The 21,916-nt window shown below is 43.8% G+C and overlaps 1 protein-coding gene across 1 annotated transcript in view; it reads right to left on the bottom strand.

The window, feature by feature from the left end:
- Positions 1–21,916, bottom strand: part of BHMG1 (basic helix-loop-helix and HMG-box containing 1) — a 474,014-nt gene that overhangs the window by 356,897 nt on the left and 95,201 nt on the right. Inside the window, 1 exon segment of the mRNA XM_030219977.1 lies at positions 21,041–21,140. Coding sequence (XP_030075837.1) covers positions 21,041–21,140 — 100 coding nt within the window.

Here is a 21,916-nt window from a genome sequence, read left to right as displayed (position 1 = left end):
ACAGTCTCCTTTCAGGTGGAGGGGAAGGGTCAGAGGGAATCCCAAAGGACTCATCGGAGAAGAAGTACCTGGGATCTTCCTCTGACTCCCACGAGCACTCCTCCTTAGTATTGGAAATCACTTCCCTCAACCTCCATAGGGAATGGAATAGCTATAGCCATTTCCCGGACAAAATATGTAAAGGAAAGACTCTTAGGAGGAGAAAGTCTCCTTTCAGGTGGCAGGGAAGGTTCAGAGGGAATCCCATATGACTCATCGGAAGAAAAGTATCTGGGATCACACTCAGAGACTGAGCCTGCCTTGACGCCAAAGACCAACGTCCTCGATGGCGGTGTCAAGGAGCTGAAACCCGCATGAACTGCGGTGAAGTTTCCTCCACCAACGCTGATGGGGAGTCAACCTGGGTCGCAGCCGACACCAGAGCTGTAAGCGACCGAGGTCAGGGACCTCACTGCAGGTGAAGGGCTAGATGCAGCTGCAGCACACAGCACGGCAGGCGCAAGCACCCCCGCCGCCAAAGCAGACTGGCACAGCAATCCTTCCAGAAGCTCTGGAAGTAAGGCCAGGATGCATTCGTCGAGAGCCGCAATCGGAGAACGTTGCAGGGCTGGTTGGGCAGTCGGTGGCAGAATTGGTTGAGGCTCGGGAACAGGAACCAGACTGCTGAGAGGCTGACGCGTTGGCACCTCCTGTATGGAGGGGGAGCGGTCCTCCCGGTGCCGACGCTTCTCTGTTGCCAAATCCTTCGATGCTCCTGGCTCCATGTGTCAAGGGGGAACGGTGACGGTGCTTCTTAGCGTTTGCTCGATGCATGTCACTGAGGCTCCTTGGTGCCGATGAGGGCAACTTTGAATCCTCACATCACCTCGGGGTTGGGTCTGACATGGATGGTCCGGGGGGGAGGGGGGGGCTGCACAGCAGGAGGCCTCAAGACAGGTGGAGACCCACTCAATGCCTCACTGTTCCCAATGTGCAGTAGCCTCTCAGCAACCATGCGTACCTCTGTCCACTGACCTCGGTGGAAGGACTGGACCAAGCCCCAAAAAGCTTCTCGAGAAAGTTGTGTCCTCTTCTTCATGCAAAGACAAAAGGCACAATGACCCGGGCTATGGTCGGGGCAAAGGCACTGGATATACCAAGAATGTGTATCTGTACCTGAGATGGTCCGGCTGCACCGAGTACAATGTTTGCAGCTGCTGGGAGTCTTCGATGACATGGAAGGAAAAACCGGACTGGTGAAATCAAACGGATCAATTGTGCCAAGAAAAAAGGTACAAAAAGGGAGAAAAAAAGGGCCGCTGCGAAAAACAAAGGAAACTTCAAACTGGGGCAAAATTAAACTAAGTTTAAAGGAATTATTTTTTTTTTAAACAAATGAAATAAAAATCCAAAAAAACACTTCAGAACTGTGAAGACTCTTTCCCGGGCACTAAGAGGAGCCACAGAAAAACGCTGTCATTCTTCACACGGAAGAAGAAAAATGAGGAGTGCATGCGCGGTGCGCCGCGGCACACACGCCAGAAAGCTCTGGCAAAAGATTTTTTTCTTTTTGCTATTGCAAATGTCGGTTCTCAGGCCAACGCGGACGTCGACCCAGTTGTGAGAACAACTCAGCCTGCTTGTCCTCGGAGAACAACAATCACAAACTGGAAAACCATAAATGGGAAGAAGTATTATGGTCAGACCACAGCAAACTCACCTTTATATGACAATGGAAAAAGAAAAGCAAGAAAAGGGAACAAGAACATCGCACACATTCACAACCAGAGGGAAGGTGGACAACAACCTTCTGGACAACAGTGATGAAGGAACACAGAAACATCTCACCCAAGGACATACACTTCATGAAAAAATGAGACGAGGAAAGTGAAGAACAGAAGAAACAAATCTCTGCAAGGAGATTTTTAATTTTCATCTTTGATTTTATTATCATCAATATTGACAAGACACCTCTTTGCATCTTTAGCAAAATAAGCTTTAGAATTAGTCTTCTGTTTGGCTGCTGGGCATAATCTGTTTTTATAAACTTTTAGAACTTTTTTTTTTATTCTTTGTATATTTTTCATCAAATATTACAAGTAGATGTATTTATTGGACACAAGAGGTAATAATATATATATTTTTAAACATGATTGGATATTATTTGATTTACTAGCCGTTAAGCCCGTTAAAACGGGCGCGTATTGGAATGTTTTTTTTCCCAAGGCCCCCCTCCCGTTGCAGCTGCAAGGCCCCCTGCCATCCTCCTTCCCTGCCAGCTCCAAGGACCCCTCTGTCCCTCCATCCCAGCTCCAAGGCTCCAGTCCTCCCCCCTTCCCAGCTGCAAGGCCCCCTGCCCGCCCTCCCTCCCTCCCAGTTCCAAGGCCCCAGGCCCTCCCCCCCAGCTCCCAAAGCCCCCTTCCCTCCCTCCCAGTTCCAAGGCCCCCTGCTCTCCCTCACAACTGTAAGGGGCCCCCTGCCCGCCCGCCCGCCCAGTTCCAAGGCCCCCCCCGTGCCTTCTTCCCAGCCAGCTGGAAGGCCCCCTTCAGTCCAGCCCTCCCAGCTCCAAGGCCCCCCCTCCTTCTGAGACCTCCCATGTCCCCCCCCCCCCAAGGTAGCCGCTACTGCCCCCCCACCCCGGAGTCGCCCCCGCCCCCCCTTCACCCGGCCCGGGCCCTCTCTTCGTTATTCAACTTACAGCAGCGCCAAAACAGCAGCAAGCAGCAGCTCCCGTTGGCCTTCCTTCACTGCCTGTGCCTCGCCCTCGTGTGACGTCACGTCGGCGAGGGCGGGGCACAGGCAGGGAAGGAAGGCCGACGGGAGCTGAAGCTGAGCTGCTTGCTGCTGTTTTTGGCGCTGCTGTAAGTTGAATAACGAAGAGAGGGCCCGGGCCGGGTGAAGGGGGGGTGGTGGCGACTCCGGGGGGGGGGGGGGGCGGTAGCGGCTACCTTGGGGGGGGGGAGCGGTAGCGACGTCAGCGATTCCCTCCCTCCATTTCCGCGCAGTTTCCCTCTCTGTCCCGCCCCCCTCCCCTCGTCATCACGTCTTGACGCGGGGGCGGGACAGAGAGGGAAGTCTCTACTGCGCATTTGCAAGTGAGTACGGTCACTTGCCTTTTATATGTTTGATTATAATCAATTAAAGATAATGTTTCTAAGATGTAGTTGTATAAAGAAGTTGTGTACAGTTCTGGGTTGTAAATTACTAATGAAACAATATTAGTGTAACAAACCGTCTAGATATCTTTCTTTTGTGATATTATTAACTTAGCAAATTGCTTAAAGATACCCTTCCCCTGTAATAAATTTGAATTTCATTAATTAACATTCTTTATTGTATCAAAATCTAATCTTATTTGTTTGAAATGTTTTTAATTTAACAAAATTATCTATAGATATCCTTCCATTGTGTTAATACTAATTTCATTAATTAACATTTTTTATTGTGTCAAAATCTAATCTTACAATTTGTTTGAAATGTTATTTTTAATGGTTTTTCTATGTTATTGATTGATTTTATATGTTATTTTGAAAACAGACTCCTGATGCAGGCCTCATACGCCGAAACACAGCTGTGTTGAGTCTGGTTCATCCTCCAATAAACAGTTACTTTTATCTGGAGCGTCGCCCACTTTTGAGTCATCTTCGCAGTTTTGTCATATGAGACAAGAAATAAAAAAACAACCATGTCCATGGTTTAATGATGAGCTACTACACATGAAAAAACTGTGTTGGAAACTTGAAAGAGCATGGGCCAAAAACAAAACAGACAAACAAAACCACATAGAGAAAAGCTATAAGAACATATACAAACAACATAAAGAAAGCTAAAGCAGATTATAGCAAATATGTGTACCCATAACAGATATTCAAATTCATGAAAAAACTAATGAAAATCCAAGTGATACTGGCATCAACTGAAACACCACAAACTGAAGATAACGTTGCACAACATTTTAAATACAAATAGCAAACACAAGATCAAACATTGTGAAATCACAAGCTTCCATCACAGGCTTCTTACAAGAATATGAAACCAATGACATTCAATACCATGGCAAACAGAATCTGGTCCTCTTTCAAAACACCCAAAATGAACACAGTAAAGTCATTACAGACAAAATACACACATGCATACTACTTGCTAGACAACTGCCCCACTACATGAAGAAAGACCCACCGGAATGGTTTATTTATTTGTTGCATTTGTATCCCACATTTTCCCACCTATTTGCAGGCTCAATGTGGCTTACATAGTAACGTGATGGCAATCACCAATTCTGGTATGAGAAATACAGAGTGGTATTGCGTTAGAGTTCATGAGTGACAGAGTAAATCAAGGAGAAGAGTTGAGTTTTGTCCAGTTCTAGTATAGGTTTTGTTGTGTTGCATGGTTCTGATGTGAAGTTGGATCGTTATGATATGCCTTTTTGAACAAGTTGGTCTTTAATGATTTCCGGAAGTTTGTTTGGTCATGCATTGTTTTCATGATGTTTGGTAGTGCATTCCAGAATTGCGTGCTTATGTAGGAGAAACTGGATGCGTAGGCTGATTTATATTTTAGTCCTTTGCAGCTTAGGTAGTGAAGATTTAGGTATGTGCATGTTGTCCTTTTTGTGATTCTGGTTGGTAAGTCTATAAGGTCTGCCATGTATACCGGGGTCTCTCCATGAATAATTTTATGGACTACTACTACTGTTGCAGGAATTACCACTATTGTTAGCAGAATCTGTGGTACTTCAGGAGTCAAACACCACACACCAGAATGAGAGAGAAGTCTTCTTTATTTGCCAGCAAACAAAGTAGGACATCAGCACTAGGTCTCTTCTTCTCTTTCTCAGCTCTCTGTGTCTTCTCTCTCTCGTCTCAGCTCCTTCTCCTCTTCTGTTGTCTCTCTTCTAAAGTAAGCTGCTTCTGCTATCAGTTATATAGGGTCCTACACCTCTCTAGTCCCCCTTTCTCACCAGATGGTAAAGAATAGATTGATTACCCTGCCTTGAACTAATTATTACTTACACATACTCCAAAATATCAGTTACATAGGTTTGATATTTCCTAAACTGACCTATGACCTGGGGCCTCTCACACTAGACATTGTGGCACCTATCTCTTGCATTTTATTATGATTAAATTCTTAGGTTCCCAGCTAACTTCATACTAACTGGGTTCTGGCATTCATTAAGGGGTCAAGGGGCCAATCTTGCTCAATGGCACACATACATTTATTATTACTTTCAGAAAACCAGTCCTTCACTTAGCTATAATTAATCAAGACTTTCCCTGACCTCTTTCACCTATTAGCTTCCTACACAGAACTCGCTAGGACTGTGGATAATTCAAACCAGATGATGACCTCTTAAAACTGCAGACAAAGCTTCACTTGAAAAGTCAGTCAAAGATGTAACACTGGATTGAAAAGAATATTCTACATAGAAATAGAACTTATTAATTACACAGAATAAAACATATTCTAAAATAAGCAGAAATCAGAATTCCTTATAAGACAAAATCTAACTCATCTAGAATTATTTAAACAGCATTCAGCCTACTTTTAAAACTGCAATATGCCTGGCTCATAATGGTATCCAGATGTGGTAAATAATTACTTCTCTCTGACCTTTCTAACCTCTTAGTCTAGCAAAAGCTAGACTTCTTGAGCAAATTAAAACCAGATGGCATTCTTCCACTTTACAGGACTGAAATGACTTAATATGACTTCTCTGCCCATGCTGCCTCACTACTACTAGGATACAGATTTTGAATGCTATTCGTTCTTTGGGAACCAGTGCAGTTTTTCTTGTAGGGGTTTGGCGCTTTTGAATCTCGTTTTACCAAATATGAGTCTGGCTGTGGTGTTCTGCGCAGTTTGGAGTTTCTTAATGGTTTGTTCTTTGCAGCCGGCATAGATTGCATTACATTACTCTAGGTGACTTAGTACCATTGATTGCACCAAGCTGCGGAATATTTCCCTTGGGAAGAAAGGTTTTACTCGTTTGAGTTTCCACATTGATCGGAACATTTTCTTAGTTGCAGTTTTCGCTTGGCTTTCTAGCGTGTGGTTTCGGTCGATTGTGACTCAGAGGATTTTCAGGCTTTCTGAAACAGGAAGGGTGTAGTCTGGGGTGTTTATATTGGTGGGTTTGTTCATGTTGTATTGGGATGATAGGATGAGGCAGTGTGTTTTTTTGGTGTTGAGTTCTAGTTGAAATGTATCCGCCCATGAGTTCATGATTTGCAAGCTGAGTTTGATTTCATTTCTTATTTCTGTTTGATCATGTTTGAACGGGATGTAAATCGTGACATCATCTGCATAGATGTAAGGGTTAAGGCTTTGATTGGATAGGGATTTGGCAAGTGGGGTCATCATTAGGTTGAAAAGGGTCGGTGATAATGGTGATCCTTGGGGTACTCCACATAATGAAGATACATACCTGTAGCAGGTATTCTCAGAGGACAGCAGGCTGATTATTCTCACAACTGGGTCGTCATCCGCGACGGCCCAGGAGACCGGGGAACAAATTGCAGAGCAAAATAAAGAAACTTCTAGAATGCTGCGCCATGCGGGCCGAACACACTGCGCATGCGCGAACGGCTTCCTGCCCGCGACGCAAACATGCCCTTCCTCAATTAAATTAAAAGCAAAAAGGGTGGGCTTGTGAGAATAATCAGCCTGCTGTCCTCGGAGAATACCTGCTACAGGTATGTATCTTCATTTTCTCCGAGGACAAGCAGGCTGTATTATACTCACAACTGGGGTATCCTTAGCCCCCCAGGCTCACTCAAAACAATGAAACATTGGTCAACTGGGCTTGCAACGGCGAGGACATAACAGAGATTGACCTGAAAAGAAACACAAGTGAGTGCGCAGCCTGGAACAGAACAAAAATGGGCCTAGGAGGGTGGAGTTGTATTCTAAAACCCCGAACAGATTCTGCAGCACTGACGGCCCAAAGCGACTGTTGCGTCGGGTATCCTGCTGAAGGCAGTAGTGAGATGTGAATGTGTGGACTGATGACCACGTTTCAGCCTTGCAAATCTCTTCAATGGAGGCAGACTTTAAGTGAGCCACTGACGCAGCCATGGTTCTAACATTATGAGCCGTGACATGGCCCTCCAGAGTCAGCCCAGCTTGGGCGTTAAGTGAAGGAAATGCAATCTGTTAGCCAATTAAAGACTGCGTTTTCCAATGGCGGACCCCTCCTGTTAGGGTCAAAAGAAACAAACAACTGGGCGGACTGTCTATAGGGCTTTGTCCGCTCCATGTAAAAGGCCAATGCTCTCTTACAGTCCAAGGTGTGCAACTTGTCTTCACCAGGGTGGGTATGAGGACGGGGAAAAAATGTTGGCAAGACAATTGACTGGTTCAGATGGAACTCCGACACCACCTTCGGCAAGAACTTAGGGTGAGTGCGGAGGACTACTCTGTTATGATGAAACTTGATATAAGGTGCATGCACTACCAGGGCTTGGAGCTCTCTGACTCTACGAGCTGAAGTTAACAGCCACCAAGAAAATGACCTTCCAGGTCAAGTACTTCAGATGGCAGGAATTCAGGGGCTCAAAAGGAGCTTTCATCAGCTGGGTGAGAACGACGTTGAGATCCCATGACACTGGTGGAGGTTTGACTGGGGGCTTTAACAAAAGCAAACCTCTCATGAAACGAATCACTAAAGGCTGTCCATAGATAGGCTGACCTTCTACACGTTGATGATAAGCACTAATTGCACTAAGATGAACCCTTACAGAGTTGGTCTTGAGACCAGACTCTAAGTGTAGAAGGTATTCAAGCAGGGCCCGTGTAGGACAAGAAAAAGGAACCAGGGCCTTGCTGTCACACCAGACGACAAACCTCCTCCATTTGAAAGAGTAACACTTTTTCGTGTAATCTTTCCAGGAAGCAAGCAAGACTCGGGAAACACCCTCCGAAAGACCTAAGGAGGCAACTTCTAAGCTCTCAACATCCAGGCCGTATGGAAGGATATGCATACAGAAGGCCTGTCCCCCAATGAAGGAGAAGAGCATCTGACTCTAGTCTGTCATGGGCCTGAGGTATGGAACAGAATTGAGGGACTTTGTGATTTGTCTGAGTGACAAAAAGATCCACCGAAGGGGTGCCCCGCGCTCGGAAGATCTTGCGGACAACATCTTGTTCAGTGACCACGCCTGAGGTTGCATGATCCTGCTCAACCTGTCAGCTAGACTGCCAGATACGTAGCCTGGAGAAACATGCCATGATGGTGCGCCCAAAGCCACATCTGGCAGTTTCCTGACACAGAGGCGAGAACCGGTGCCCCCTGCTTGTTGGTGTAATACATAGCAACCTGATTGTCTGTCTGAATTAGAATGATTTGGTTGGACAGCCGATCTCTGAAAGCCTTGAGAGCGTTCCAGATTGCTCGTAATTCCAGGAGGTTGATCTGAAGATCTTTTTACTGAAAGGACCAAGCTCCTTGAGTATGAAGTCCATCTACACGAGCTCCGCACCCCAGGAGGGATGCATCCGTCGTCAGCACTTTCTGCAGCGGAGGAATTTGGAATGGGCGTCCCAGGGTCAGAATGGATCAAATGGTCCACCACTGAAGGGAGCTGTAAAAGTTGGTGGAGAGATGGATTACATCCTCTAGATCCCCTGTGGCCTGGCACCACTGGGAAGCTATGGTCCACTGAGCTGATCTCATATGTAGGCGTGCCATGGGAGTCACATGAACTGTGGAAGCCATGTGCCTGAAAAGTCTCAACATCTGCCGAGCTGTGATCTGTTTAGACGCTCGAGCCAAGGACACTAGGGCCAGCAGATTGTCTGCCCTTGCCTGGGGGAGATAAGCTTGAGATGTCCGTGTGTCCAACAGAGCTCCAATGAACTCCAATTTCTGAACCGGACCAAGAAAACAGCAAGGCAAACGATCTGCAAACTCCAAGATGGAAGGACAAAAAAAGCAGATCAAAGAAAATAGTTTATTGAATGACAACCAAATAAACAAATCAGCCCGACACTGGCCGTGTTTCGCCCAACAGGGCTGCTTCAGGGGCTATAAAGCAAATAGCATAACATTTAAAAAACAGTTAAAATAATAATAAAGATTATATATAGACTGACAAAATATGTAAACTGGCAAAATATTTAAAAACTATTTTAAGAAATATATTATGTTACTAAAAAACAGTGTATTAATACCCATGTATATAAAAAATATGAAAATAGATGATATACATACTCAATAACAAAAATGGCATTATTATACATAGAGACGACATAATACAGATGTTAATATCCCCACATCAATAAATTAACACTAAAGATAATATTAATGAACATATTTGTGAATCATCAACATATTAATATCATTTATTAAAAATTATTATAGTTATAGAAACAGCTCTTTGTGTAAAATGTCATAATGCCGAGAACTCCATTTATCATGCGATGTGGAAATGTGTATTAATACAACGATATTGGAGACAAATAACTAACTATCTTACAGGTATGTTATGTAGTAGAGTAGATATGAATCCATTACATCTCATATTGGATATGAAGGAGGTACAATCGAGTTTAAATGCAGATAAAGTATTGCTAAAGCGCAAATTATGTTTGATAGCAAGGAAATGTATTATGCAGCACTGGACTACACACAACCCGCCAAATTTCTGGCATTGGCGTAATCAGGTACATCAATTGTTGGTTTGGGAAGCAAAAGAGGCTAAAGGAAATGATAAAAGAAAAACGAGATTTCTTAAAATCTGGGGATGCTACTTGGAAAAAATGATGCAGAAAGGGCGAAGTCTGATTATTAATACCTTATGAGTGGACTTTATGCGATACTGGAAAGTATGGGGAATTTTATAGGTTACAGGGGGAACCATGAAGAATAAGAGGGCAGGGAGGGTGGGAAGGGGGAAAGGGAAATAGTAGGTATAAGGATGGAAGAATGCAACATTATACTATGGTGGGAACTAATAATGGATTTGTTGTACTAATATCGGATAATGAAGGTGGCACAATATTTGGTTATGTTAGATGTTGACAATAATGCAATGTTCTGTTGAATTCATGGATAATACAAATTAATGAAACACACAGAGAAAGAAAAAGAAACACACTATCCTTGTGTAAGATAATTATTGTTTTATTATGCTGTTACAAGATAATGGAGGAACAAAAAAATACTTGTATTAGTTCTATAATGTCTATAAGATGTGGATATGTTGATTTCTTTCATAATAAAAAACAGTTGAAACATAAAAATTATTATAGGCAAAAAATGTTGAACATAAAACAAGACACCCACCTACATTCTTTAAGATGACAAACGAAAAATATGTATATAAATAACCATAAATATCTCTATATAAAAAAGGCACCTCCAACGTTCTAAATTTGTAGTTGCATGAGTGTCTGCCCCACCCCCGCGTCACAAAATGATGACGTTGAGGGCGGAGCAATGACACTCATCAAATCGGATTGTCATTGGGTAATCTCTGTTTCCACTCCCCAATGCAGCCGTCATTCCCATACACTCAAAACCAACCAAAATCGGCTCTGGACCCCGTCCCCCCGCCCACAGTTCCCCTCACCCACCCTCCCGCAGCCGCTCGCTCACCGTTCCACCGCCCTCCCTCTCCTCTCCGACTCCAGCCATGGTGCACGACGATTACTACACACGAGCAAGGAAGCCCATTGGTTAATCTCTGTTTCCACTCCCCAACACAGCCGTCATTCCCATACACTCAAAACCGAGCACACTGACGTTTTTATTTTCTTCCGAGGAGACTCAGCAGCACAACGAGTCACTTTCTGTGCAGCACAAAGAAATGAGGAACGTCGCTGGAAGGACAAAACTATTTGGATGCCCATGCTCCTGCTCCCGGTATGTGCAGCCACCCTAAGAAACGACCACCCACACAAAACTAACCACTGACTCGACGTTTGCACCCCCTCGCCCCCCCCCCCCCAACCCAACCAAAATCTAAACGCACACTTCCACACAACCAGAAAACCAGACAAATACAAATGGAGATAAAAACAGCAAGCAGGCAGGTTCCCAAGTGCTTACAGGACGTTCCAAAGACATACTCCCCCCAACCACAAGCAAACACACAGCTATCCACAACACACATTAACGACTTCACAGGCAGGTACCCAAGTGCTTAAAGGAACTTCCTCCCCACCCCCACCCCCAAAAAACACATCAAAACGCAGCCTTCCACAGAACAAGGAATGCTGAGAAATACGCATGCAGTTCAAATTTGCAAACACAGCTCACCGAGGTTCTGCAGAAAGAAGCGGCGGCCTTAAGAGAGTGAGTAGATGAACAAGAAAATAGAAATCGCCGCAATAATCTGGGGGTGATTGGGCTCCCAGAAACTGTCCAAGAACAAGAGCTGTATAAATTTTTTAGTACTTGGCTCCCGCAGCAGCTGGGCACGGAGGGGAGATCTGATATCTGGCGCATCGGATTGGAGCACGGAGAGAAGGGGAAGTAAAACCGCGCACAGCCATAGCGCACTATGTTAACTGGCTGGGAAAGGAAGCGCTGTTAAAGGCCTTCCGAGCAAGGAAGGAGGCACTGGAGTATGAAGGCCAGAAAATCTTGCTCTTTAATGATTATTCAACAGCTGTAGCACTACAGCGGAGAGCAATGGCCCCAGCCTGTACATCGCTGTATAAAAAAGGCATCAGATTCTCGCTTGCATTTCCCGCCAAATTGAGAGTATGGCATGAAGGGAAAACGACGGTATTTACGGAGGTGGCAGAAGCTCAGGCATTCTTGAACAAGATCAACAGACAAGAATCGAGGGAAAGAGCTATCTAATGGCAACCTTCGGGTATGCAGTTTATAACAGAGACATACACCCAGAGAGAGGATGGAACCGCGGAGACCTTTTGTTTACTTACCAATGAGAGAGGTAGCGTCTCCAAGACACTGAAGGAGAGAGCGGACAGAGAGCGGATGGAAGAGGTGAAGGGAAATGCACGGTCCGCGGGAATTGGACTTATTAAGTTAAGGACAAAGGGGCTAAATAAAAGGGGGGAAGTTTTGATGATGGGGGGGTACGAAAGCTGAGTGGGAGGGGGGCGGGTAATGTTTCATTTTGCTGTTTGAGTTGGGAGAAGTGGCGGATGGTGGAAGAGAAGATAAATGGGGGGAATGGGTATATCGGGTGGGAGGGGGAGGGCACGAAGGGAGGGAGAGGAATGTCTGTGAGTATGCAAGAAGCGAATGAGTAGGGGTGACGACAGCGAAGGGGTATAGAAGGGGGAGAGTTCGATAAGGGAACCGAGGGGGGGAGAGACGCTGATGGGCCTCAAGGAACACGAGACTGTGATATGGGATTGTGTGCGGAGAGAGCTAGAGCTTGGTGGGCCCAGCTAGGAGGCCTGTGGAGCTCAGAATGTGAGTGACCTGAGCGAGTTGGTCTGGGAATCTGACCATGGTTAATTTGAAACTCATATCTATGAATGTGGATGGCATACATTCCCCGATTAAAAGAACAAAAATACTATCATGGTTAAAAAAGCAAAGGGTGGATGTAGCCTATCTACAAGAGACCCATTTGTCCCAAGCAGAACATGAAAAGTTGAAGAGAGACTGGGTGGGTGAGGTGGTGAGCTCTGCCTTCAACAGTCGGCAGAGAGGAGTAGCCATTTTAATACATAAGAAGCTCCCACTCCACGTACACAGAATCTTGAGGGATAAAGAGGGCAGATACGTTATAGTACTGGGAGAATTGTGGGGAAGAAAACTAGGCCTTTGTAATGTGTACGGTCCTAATATTTATTGCCATAAATGTTTTACAGAGGTGGTGGCCAAGCTGAGTGTACAGACAGAATACCAGTTAGTGATAGGTGGGGACATTAATATGTGTGCAGACCCATCCATCGATTGCAAACCTGCAAAGTCAAAAACCAGAGGCTGGGAACATAGAGGGGTAAACTTTGTGCTAAACCAGTTGGGAACAGTGGATGTGTGGCGTTTATTACATCCACATGATGTTGTATCCCGGACGAGCCCCCAGACAACATGACATAAACTGGCAAGAAAGAAATAACACCTTCCTCTATAAGGAAGCAGTAGTTAGATCATAGGTTCTGAGAAATATATCCTTGTTTGAGAAAAGCTGTAAAGATGGACAAACAGACCACATGTTTTCCTCAAAACAGATGCTATGTATTTCTTTATTGCCGGGAGATCCTGACTGATTGTGGGATACTAATTGAGGTGAGGGAAGCCCCTCCCCTCTCTCTTGCTCTTTTGTACTGTAAGGGAAAGAAAGTTCTATATATTATGTCTTTGCCAGATAAGAAGTTGGTCAGTGTCTAGTGCACTCTGCCCCATGCCAGGGGATGGAGAGCCTGACCTGATCATTTCCATTGTCCTTTCATGTTTTTTCTCCTCTTTTCTATACTAGACTATACTTGAATATTTTCTTATTTTTTTTTATCCTAATCTCTGGATAATTAAATAAACCTGTGTTAACCCCAGGAAGTGCTTCCTTGGTCTCTTTTTGTCTTTGTTGCAGTCTAAATAGTGCTACCAGTTGTCTGGTTCTTTTAAGGTGCCGTGGTCGAGGGGATTGCATTTGTGTGAGTAGTGCCCAGCTGTGATTAGACTCTGGAGGCGTGGCACAAAATGCACAAACAATGACTATGAATACACATTTTACTCTAACCCACACAACACATATTCAAGGCTAGACTATTTTCTTATATCACAGTCGCTATTTTCAGTAGCAAAAGAGGTGAACATACTAGATAATGTATTGTCAGACCACTCGGCAATCTCTCTAGATATAGTGTACACGGCGGAGGGAACAGAGAGGGTGTGGAAGTTTTCCCCAGCACTGTATACAGACACAGTTTTTCAAACATACCTTAGAGAGAAATGGTTGGAGTATCAGGCTTATAAATATGACACCTGATGTGGATGCAGTCACGCTGTGGGAAGCATCAAAAGCAGTGCTGAGAGGGCATATATTAGCTTACACAGCATCAAGAAAGAGAAGAACAGAGGCTGACTTATTTAGTTTATCACAGGAATACCAGCTCCTGAGACGACAGCATGTGGCAAATAGAGACAAGTCAATAAAAGAAAGATTAGGGGGGCTGCGGACACAAATTGACAATTTGCTCACAAGCAGGGCTGAGAAAGATATTTACTATCAAAGATTCAAACTAAGTGGGGCAGTAAAGCTGGGAAGATAATGGCAAATTTGGTGAAACCATATAAAAAAGGCAGGTCATCACATCCATTACGGATAGTAAGGGACGTAAATATACTCAGGAACAGCAAATACAACAGCAATTTGTTCAGTATTATAAATCACTGTATGGTGAAAGGGAATTAGATCCAGAGCATAGGGATAGTTTTTTTTTAGGGATGTGATGCTCCCCAAATTTACTCAGGAACAGGTAAACAGTATGAGTAGGCCTATCGAAGTGCAAGAAGTGAGACAAGTTATAAAGAGGCTTAAGCTGACAAAAGCCCCGTGCCCGGATGGGTATGTGCCAGAATACTATAAAATTCTGTCGGACATAGTGGCCGGACCGATGACCAACATGTTCAATGGTTTGACCCAGCGGGGAGGGGGCATGCACCAAAATATAGCACATATCATACTGTTACCTAAACCCGGAAAAGACCCAGAGCAGGTGGGGTCGTATCGGCCCATATCTTTACTTAACCAGGATGCAAAACTATTAGCCAATATCTTAGCCAAGAGAATGAATGCCTTTCTGCCGAGTGTGATTCATGAGGACCAAGTGGGATTCATACTGGGCAGGTATGCCTCGATGAATCTCACACGAGCCCTGGCTGCAATTCATACTTATAGCGGGAAGGGAGGGAAAGAAGCTATCATAGGATTGGATATGGAGAAGGCATTTGACAGTATATCCTGGCAATACCTGTTCTGAGTCATGGAACAGTATGGATTACAGGGCAGATTCCTAGAGTGGATACGGGTAATGTACACGGCACCTCAGGCAAGACTCTTAGTAAACAATAATCTGACAGAGTTTTATTCTCCAGAGGGGTACTAGACAGGGGTGCCCTATGTCACCCCTGTTATTTCTACTGGCAATAGAACCGCTAGTGATTAAGATACGTCAAGGGTACCCAGCTTGAGGGGCTAAAGGTAGGAGGAAAAGAAATTTGCATTAATTTATTTGCGGATGACATTCTGTTATAGATGGCAAACGCACCAGCACATTTAGAGAGAGCACTACATATAGTTAAAGAATTTGGGGTTATATCTGGATTAAAAGTAAACTGTACGAAGTCAGAGTTACTACCGCTTTCTGGTAAACAAAATGGACCAGAGTTTGCAGCATTGCCAATACCACCAGTCACAAATCCAATGAGGTATTTAGGGATTTATTTAAGTACTAACGCGGAGGTGATGTATAAAAGAAACATACTAAATCAAATAGACAAAATAAAGCAAATATGTACTAGGTGGAAGGATCTCCCTATATCCCTATTGGGCAGGGTGGCCTTAGCCAAGATGGTATTGCTACCGAAGTTATTGTACCCCATACAAACAATGCCTATTTGGATTACACAAAGGGACGAGAGGCAATTTAGATCTATACTGCGCTCATTCATATGGCGCCAAAAAAGGTCCCGAATAGCTCATAACACATTAATCAAAAGCAAGGAACAGGGGGGACTTAACCTGCTGGATATAAGATTGTATAATGTAGCAGCACTAATGAGAATAATATATGAAGGGCTTATGGGCCAATCGCAGTTTACACCAAAAAACTGGTGGGAGGGGTGGTGTTCCCCATACACATTTATAAACTTGTTACATACGACACCAGGCTTGGGGACAAAGCTAAATTGGCAGTTTACATTTCTGAGGCCATTGCGCACAGCATGGAATTGGTGGCGGATTAAGCAGGCACGAAACCCATATGCCTCCCCATTTATGAAAATGGTCGGCTTGGTGGATTTTCCAGCGGGCATGGGACCATCAGTATTTAAACAATGGGCAAAAAATAGGATGCAGCGCTATAGGCCACATGCTCCTCGGGGGGGGGGATGATACTTTCATGTCGTTCTCTCAAGTTAGGGAGAAATGGCAGATTCCCAATATCCAAATGCTAAATTACATGCAGGTTAGACACTACTAGCAACAAAAAAGGATGCAATACAGGGAGGCAGGGACATATGGGAGTCTGGATGAAAAGGTGCTGAACATGCCACCTCTTGGGAATAGACTATCCAACTGGAATAAAATGGTAAAAAAGATTATACTGCAAAAAGGAGCGACTAGCATAGCCACAAAATGGAATGCAGATTTGGGCACACATTATACTCAATCACAATTTGATCTTCTGTATGTCACACTAACTGATATGGTTAAATCAGCAGAATGGCAGGAATCTCAATATAAAATACTCCACAGAGCGTATATTACGAGGGAAAGAAATGAAGTTGTGGGAAACTGATCAGTGTCAGAGGTGTCATGCGGGGAGGGGCACATTTGTGCACTCATTTTTAGAATGCCCAAGACTGACATTGTGGAATAGGGTATTAGGCAGGCTTAATAAAGTGGTGCAAAAGAATGTAGAGTGGTCATATGCGGCCCTGCTGCTGGGAGATCGGTCAGAACTAATCGCACAGGGGTTGAACCATGCTCAGAGGAGATTTTTGTATTTGTCAATGCTGGCAGTGAAAAAGACCATACTACAATTTTGGATCTCAGAGGAGGAGGTCCCATTCACAAGCTGGGTGACAAGAATAACAGAACTTGCCCAATATGAGTTTTCATTACATAAGCGATCTCTAAATTTATCTAATAGACAGTATGCAAATTACTGGAACAGATTCCTTGAGGAGATGAGAAATAAAGACCTTAATGAATAGAAGCTGGGGGGGGGGGGGGGGGGGGAGGGAGGGAAACGGAATGTAGAGGGGGAAGGGTGAGTGAGCAAGAGTGAAAGGAAGACGGGAGAGAGTGGGAATATATATATGGGAATTAAGTAGGGATAAGATTGGTATACAAATGTGCTAAGAGATGGGTGGGGGGGATTGTATGTGGTATGTTGCATAAGGAGAAAAAATCAATTTGAGATGGAGTTATATTAATGTATCACAGGTTAATGTTGACATGTGTACTAAGCGCCAGTATATGTTGTGAGGTATGAGATACTATTGGGAATTGTGTGGCAATATCTCATGTTGATATCAATAAAGACAAAAAAAAAAACAACGAAAAAAGAAGGAAACTTGGAAAGGTGAAGAAAATCTAAGAAAAATAAGGAAATCTTTTTTTTTGACAAACAAAAACCTCCAACACAAAGTTGAAAGAGAGCAAAGGGGAAGCGGTAATTGTGAAGAAAGGGTTTCCTGAGCCGAATAGAGCAAAGAAAAAATTGTGTCACCCCAAACGCGGATCAAAGAAAACTGAGGAAAAGCACGGTTCAGCCCACAAGACGCAGTGTTCTAGAAGTTTATTTATTTTGCTCTGCAATTTGTTCCCCGAATGACAACCCAGTTGTGAGTATAATACAGCCTGCTTGTCCTCGGAGAATCTGGTTTCCATGGTGATGATATGTTCGAATTTGACATCACTTGGTATGTTCTTGTGGTTAGGAATCCCTTGATCCAACTAAGTACATTTCCACCGATCCCGAAGTACTCTAGGATGTTTAGTAGTATTTTATGGTTTACCATGTCGAACGCACTTCACATGTCGAATTGTAGGAGAAGTATTCTTTTGCCAGTTGTAATTTCTCTCTTGAATTTGGTTAGGAGGGTAATGAGTACTGTTTCGGTGCTGTGGTTGGAGCGAAATCCTGATTGTGATTCATGTAATATTGAGAATTTGTTTAAGTAGTCGGTAAGTTGTTTGGTTTCCATGCTTTCCATCAGTTTGACTACCAGAGGGATAGATGCTACCAGGCGGTAGTTGGTGATTTCATTTGCTTTTTTCTTTGTATCTTTGGGTATTGGGGTGAGTAGTATGTTGCCTTTGTCCTTAGGAAAGAGTCCATGTTGTAGCATGTAGTTTAGGTGTAGTGTTGGTCTGCTATAAAGCGTTGAGGGGCAGATTTTATTAGGTAGTTGGGGCATGTGTCCAGTTTACAGTGGGTCTTGGTGAACCTGTTAATTGCTTGACTGACGATTTCATCGGTAAGTAGAGCGAAGTTTGTCTAGATTTGGTCTGCTGGGTATTCACCGAGGGTTGGATCCAGACAGTCAATGAATTTTTCGATGTCAGTGGATTTCTTTGGTAACGTGTTGCGTAGGTTTATTATTTTCTCATTGAAGTATTTAGCAAGTTTGTCTGCAGATGGGGTGTCTGTGTTGTTTGTGGTAAACAATGTGGTATCTAGTAATTGTTAATATGTGTTCTAGCTTGAGACCTATCCACTGGAATGGTGGTGGGCCAAGCTACATAGCTCAAATCAGCTGAAAAGCACTAGCTAGGCCTAATAACTAGCTGATGGCCTTATAGCAAAGAACCTGCAAGAGCAGGACTGCTTGGTGAGTCTTAAGGAAACCTGGTACAACTTTCAAATTGAGTGTAACACAAGATGGGGAAATTAATGACAAAAATGGTGAAAAGTTTGGTTCTTAAGATGGAGATAGTCTTTATAAAATGGCTCCCAGTATCACAAGATATAAAAGACACAGATCTCTCTCTTAGGATAAGAAAAGAGGAAGTGAAAGTGTCGAAATTGGCACTATTAAGCAATCTTTGAGAGGAGGGGCAGGTGGGCACCTGATCTGCAGTTGAGCATAATTCCGGTATGAAGCAAGATTAGGAAAAAAAAAGTCCCTCTTCATAGACTTGTATGGGGACCAAATTGTATAAAAGCAGGGTGTATCTGAGCGATCGTTGGAATGTTTTCCCAAACGCATCTGAGGGAGCAGGGCTCTGGCCGGTTGAACCCAGAATCTGTCTGCTCTGTCTGCTGAATGTACCTGATTAAAGCCTGATTTGGGTAAGATTAAAGAGACTATTTCTTTAACAAAACTGTTTCTGTCTTTGTTTCAACTTATTCTCTATCTTTCATCTGTTTTGCAAACTAACACACACACACACACAAGTAAGATTTCTCACTGAAACAGTTATCCTTAAAATCGAGCGTGGTACCGGAAGATTGGAGGGTGGCCAATGTAACGCCCATTTTTTAAAAAGGCTCCAGGGGAGATCCGGGAAATTATAGACCGGTGAGTCTGACGTCGGTGCCGGGGAAAATGGTAGAGGCTATTATTAAAAACAAAATTACAGAGCACATCCGAGGACATGGATTACTGAGACCGAGTCAGCACGGCTTTTGTGTGGGGAAATCTTGCCTGACCAATTTACTTCAATTCTTTGAAGGAGTAAACAAACATGTGGACAAAGGGGAGCCGGTTGATATTGTGTATCTGGATTTTCAAAAGGCGTTTGACAAGGTACCTCATGAAAGGCTACAGAGGAAATTGGAGGGTCATGGGATAGGAGGAAATGTCCTATTGTGGATTAAAAACTGGTTGAAGGATAGGAAACAGAGAGTGGGGTTAAATGGGCAGTATTCACAATGGAGAAGGGTAGTTAGTGGGGTTCCTCAGGGGTCTGTGCTAGGACCACTGCTTTTTAATATATTTATAAATGATTTAGAGATGGGAGTAACTAGGGAGGTAATTAAATTTGCTGATGACACAAAGTTATTCAAAGTCGTTAACTCGCGACAGGATTGTGAAAAATTACAAGAGGACCTTACGAGACTGGGAGACTGGGCGGCTAAATGGCAGATGACGTTTAATGTGAGCAAGTGCAAGGTGATGCATGTGGGAAAAAAGAACCCGAATTATAGCTACGTCATGCAAGGTTCCACGTTAGGAGTTATGGACCAAGAAAGGGATCTGGGTGTCGTCGATAACACGCTGAAACCTTCTGCTCAGTGTGCTGCTGCGGCTAGGAAAGCGAATAGAATGTTGGGTATTATTAAGAAAGGTATGGAAAACAAGTGTGAGGATGTTATAATGCCGTTGTATCGCTCCATGGTGCGACCGCACCTTGAGTATTGTGTTCAATTCTGGTCGCCGCATCTCAAGAAAGATGTAGTAGAATTGGAAAAGGTGCAGCGAAGGGCGACTAAAATGATAGCGGGGATGGGACAACTTCGCTATGAAGAAAGACTAAGGAGGCTAGGGCTATTCAGCTTGGAGAAGAGACAGCTGAGGGGAGACATGATAGAGGTATATAAAATAATGAGTGGAGTGGAACAGGTGGATGTGAAGCGTCTGTTCACACTTTCCAAAAATACTACCACTAGGGGGCTTGCGATTAAACTACAGTGTAGTAAATTTAAAACAAATCAGAGAAAATTTTTCTTCACCCAACGTGTAATTAAACTCTGGAATTCATTGCCAGAAAATGTGGTGAAGGCAGTTAGCTTAGCAGAGTTTAAAAAGGGGTTGGATGGTTTCCTAAAGGACAAGTCCATAAACCGCTACTAAACGGACTTGGAAAAATCCAAAATCCCAGGAATAACATGTATAGAATGTTTGTACGTTTGGGAAGCCTGCCAGTTGCCCTTGGCCTGGATTGGCCGCTGTCGTGGACAAGATGCTGAGCTCGATGGACCCTTGGTCTTTTCCCAGTATGGCATTACTTATGTACTTATGTGATCAGTTGTCATTTGGAGGGGCTGTTTACAGGGATACCTAACCGCTAACCCTGTTATTGGTGCAGACTTTTTTTTTCTCCTGGAAAAGGGCTTCTAAAACAGACATCATGTTATGGGAATCAGGTGCTCAACGTTCTGAGTTTCTATCTATTTACTTACTTATTTATGGCATTTTATTCCACATGAATTAGACTGGAACCTTGGAGCATTAGAAAAAAAATTTCGCGGAGAGAGTAATGCATTACACCCCCCCCCCCCCCCAAGGCTCTCTCCCCGGGTATAGCCAGTTCTGCAATTTGGGGGGAGAAGCCCAGAGGTTGACCGGGGAGAGAGCCTGTTGTCAAAAATTTACCAGCACACCACTGGATATAATCTAAACTGGGTAGACTAGATGAACCATCTTGCCATTATCTATTGTCATTTACTACGTTACCTTCATGATCTACATGCTGGAACCGAAGCACAGACTTGGCAGCATCAATGCTCCTCTGCAGGTGCTTGATGTAAAGCAGGACACGCTGCAAGATCTCCTTCTGCCTCAAAAGAAAACAGACAAGTAAATTCTGTTTTATAATTTTTGATATGAAGCTGTGAGTGCCTAAAGCAAAAATGGCTATTTTGGGGATGTTGCGGGAGCGCAGATGGCAGTTGGCCAATTAAGAGCTAATATTCAGCACTTAACTGGCTAAGGTCACTGAATAAAAGTCAGTCCTACTGAATATCACACTTAACTGGCTATGGTTTAGGCCCGGAAATTCAATGCTGGAGACCGGACATGGTCCAGCACTGAATTTCCAGGTATAACATTGACAGCAATCAGCAAAATGCTGACCACCACCTGAAAATCGATCCCTCTGTTTCTTATATACTGTAATTCTAATTTTTAAGTTTCTTGTGGTGCTCTGCAGACCCTTCACGGAGTTTCACTTGAAAATTAGGGATACGCCCTCACTTTGGGATGAATAGGAAAACATGATATAATGTTCTTTATCTACATTCATTTTTTCTTCTACAATTTATCACCTTTTCATGATACACATCAAAGAAGTTTACAAGAAAAATAACCAAACACATATAAAAAGATATTCCATGTCACACAGAGGGGCCTTTTCGACAGAACGTCTAAATCTGAATTTGGACGTTTTACACAAAACATCCAAATTCTGGACAGGAAAAAAATGTCGTTTTCAAAAAAGAAAAACGTCTATCTTTTGTTTTTGAAAATACTACGGAAGTTTTGTGATTTGGACGCTTTTTTTGTGGGGGGAGGGGGGGGGGCATTTTCGGAAAAAAAAATGTGCAAGTGCAA

Source organism: Microcaecilia unicolor, chromosome 11, assembly GCF_901765095.1.
Source record: "Microcaecilia unicolor chromosome 11, aMicUni1.1, whole genome shotgun sequence".
NCBI lineage: Eukaryota > Metazoa > Chordata > Amphibia > Gymnophiona > Siphonopidae > Microcaecilia > Microcaecilia unicolor.
Note: the sequence above shows the minus strand (reverse complement) of the source record. Positions and strands in the feature narration are given on the sequence as shown.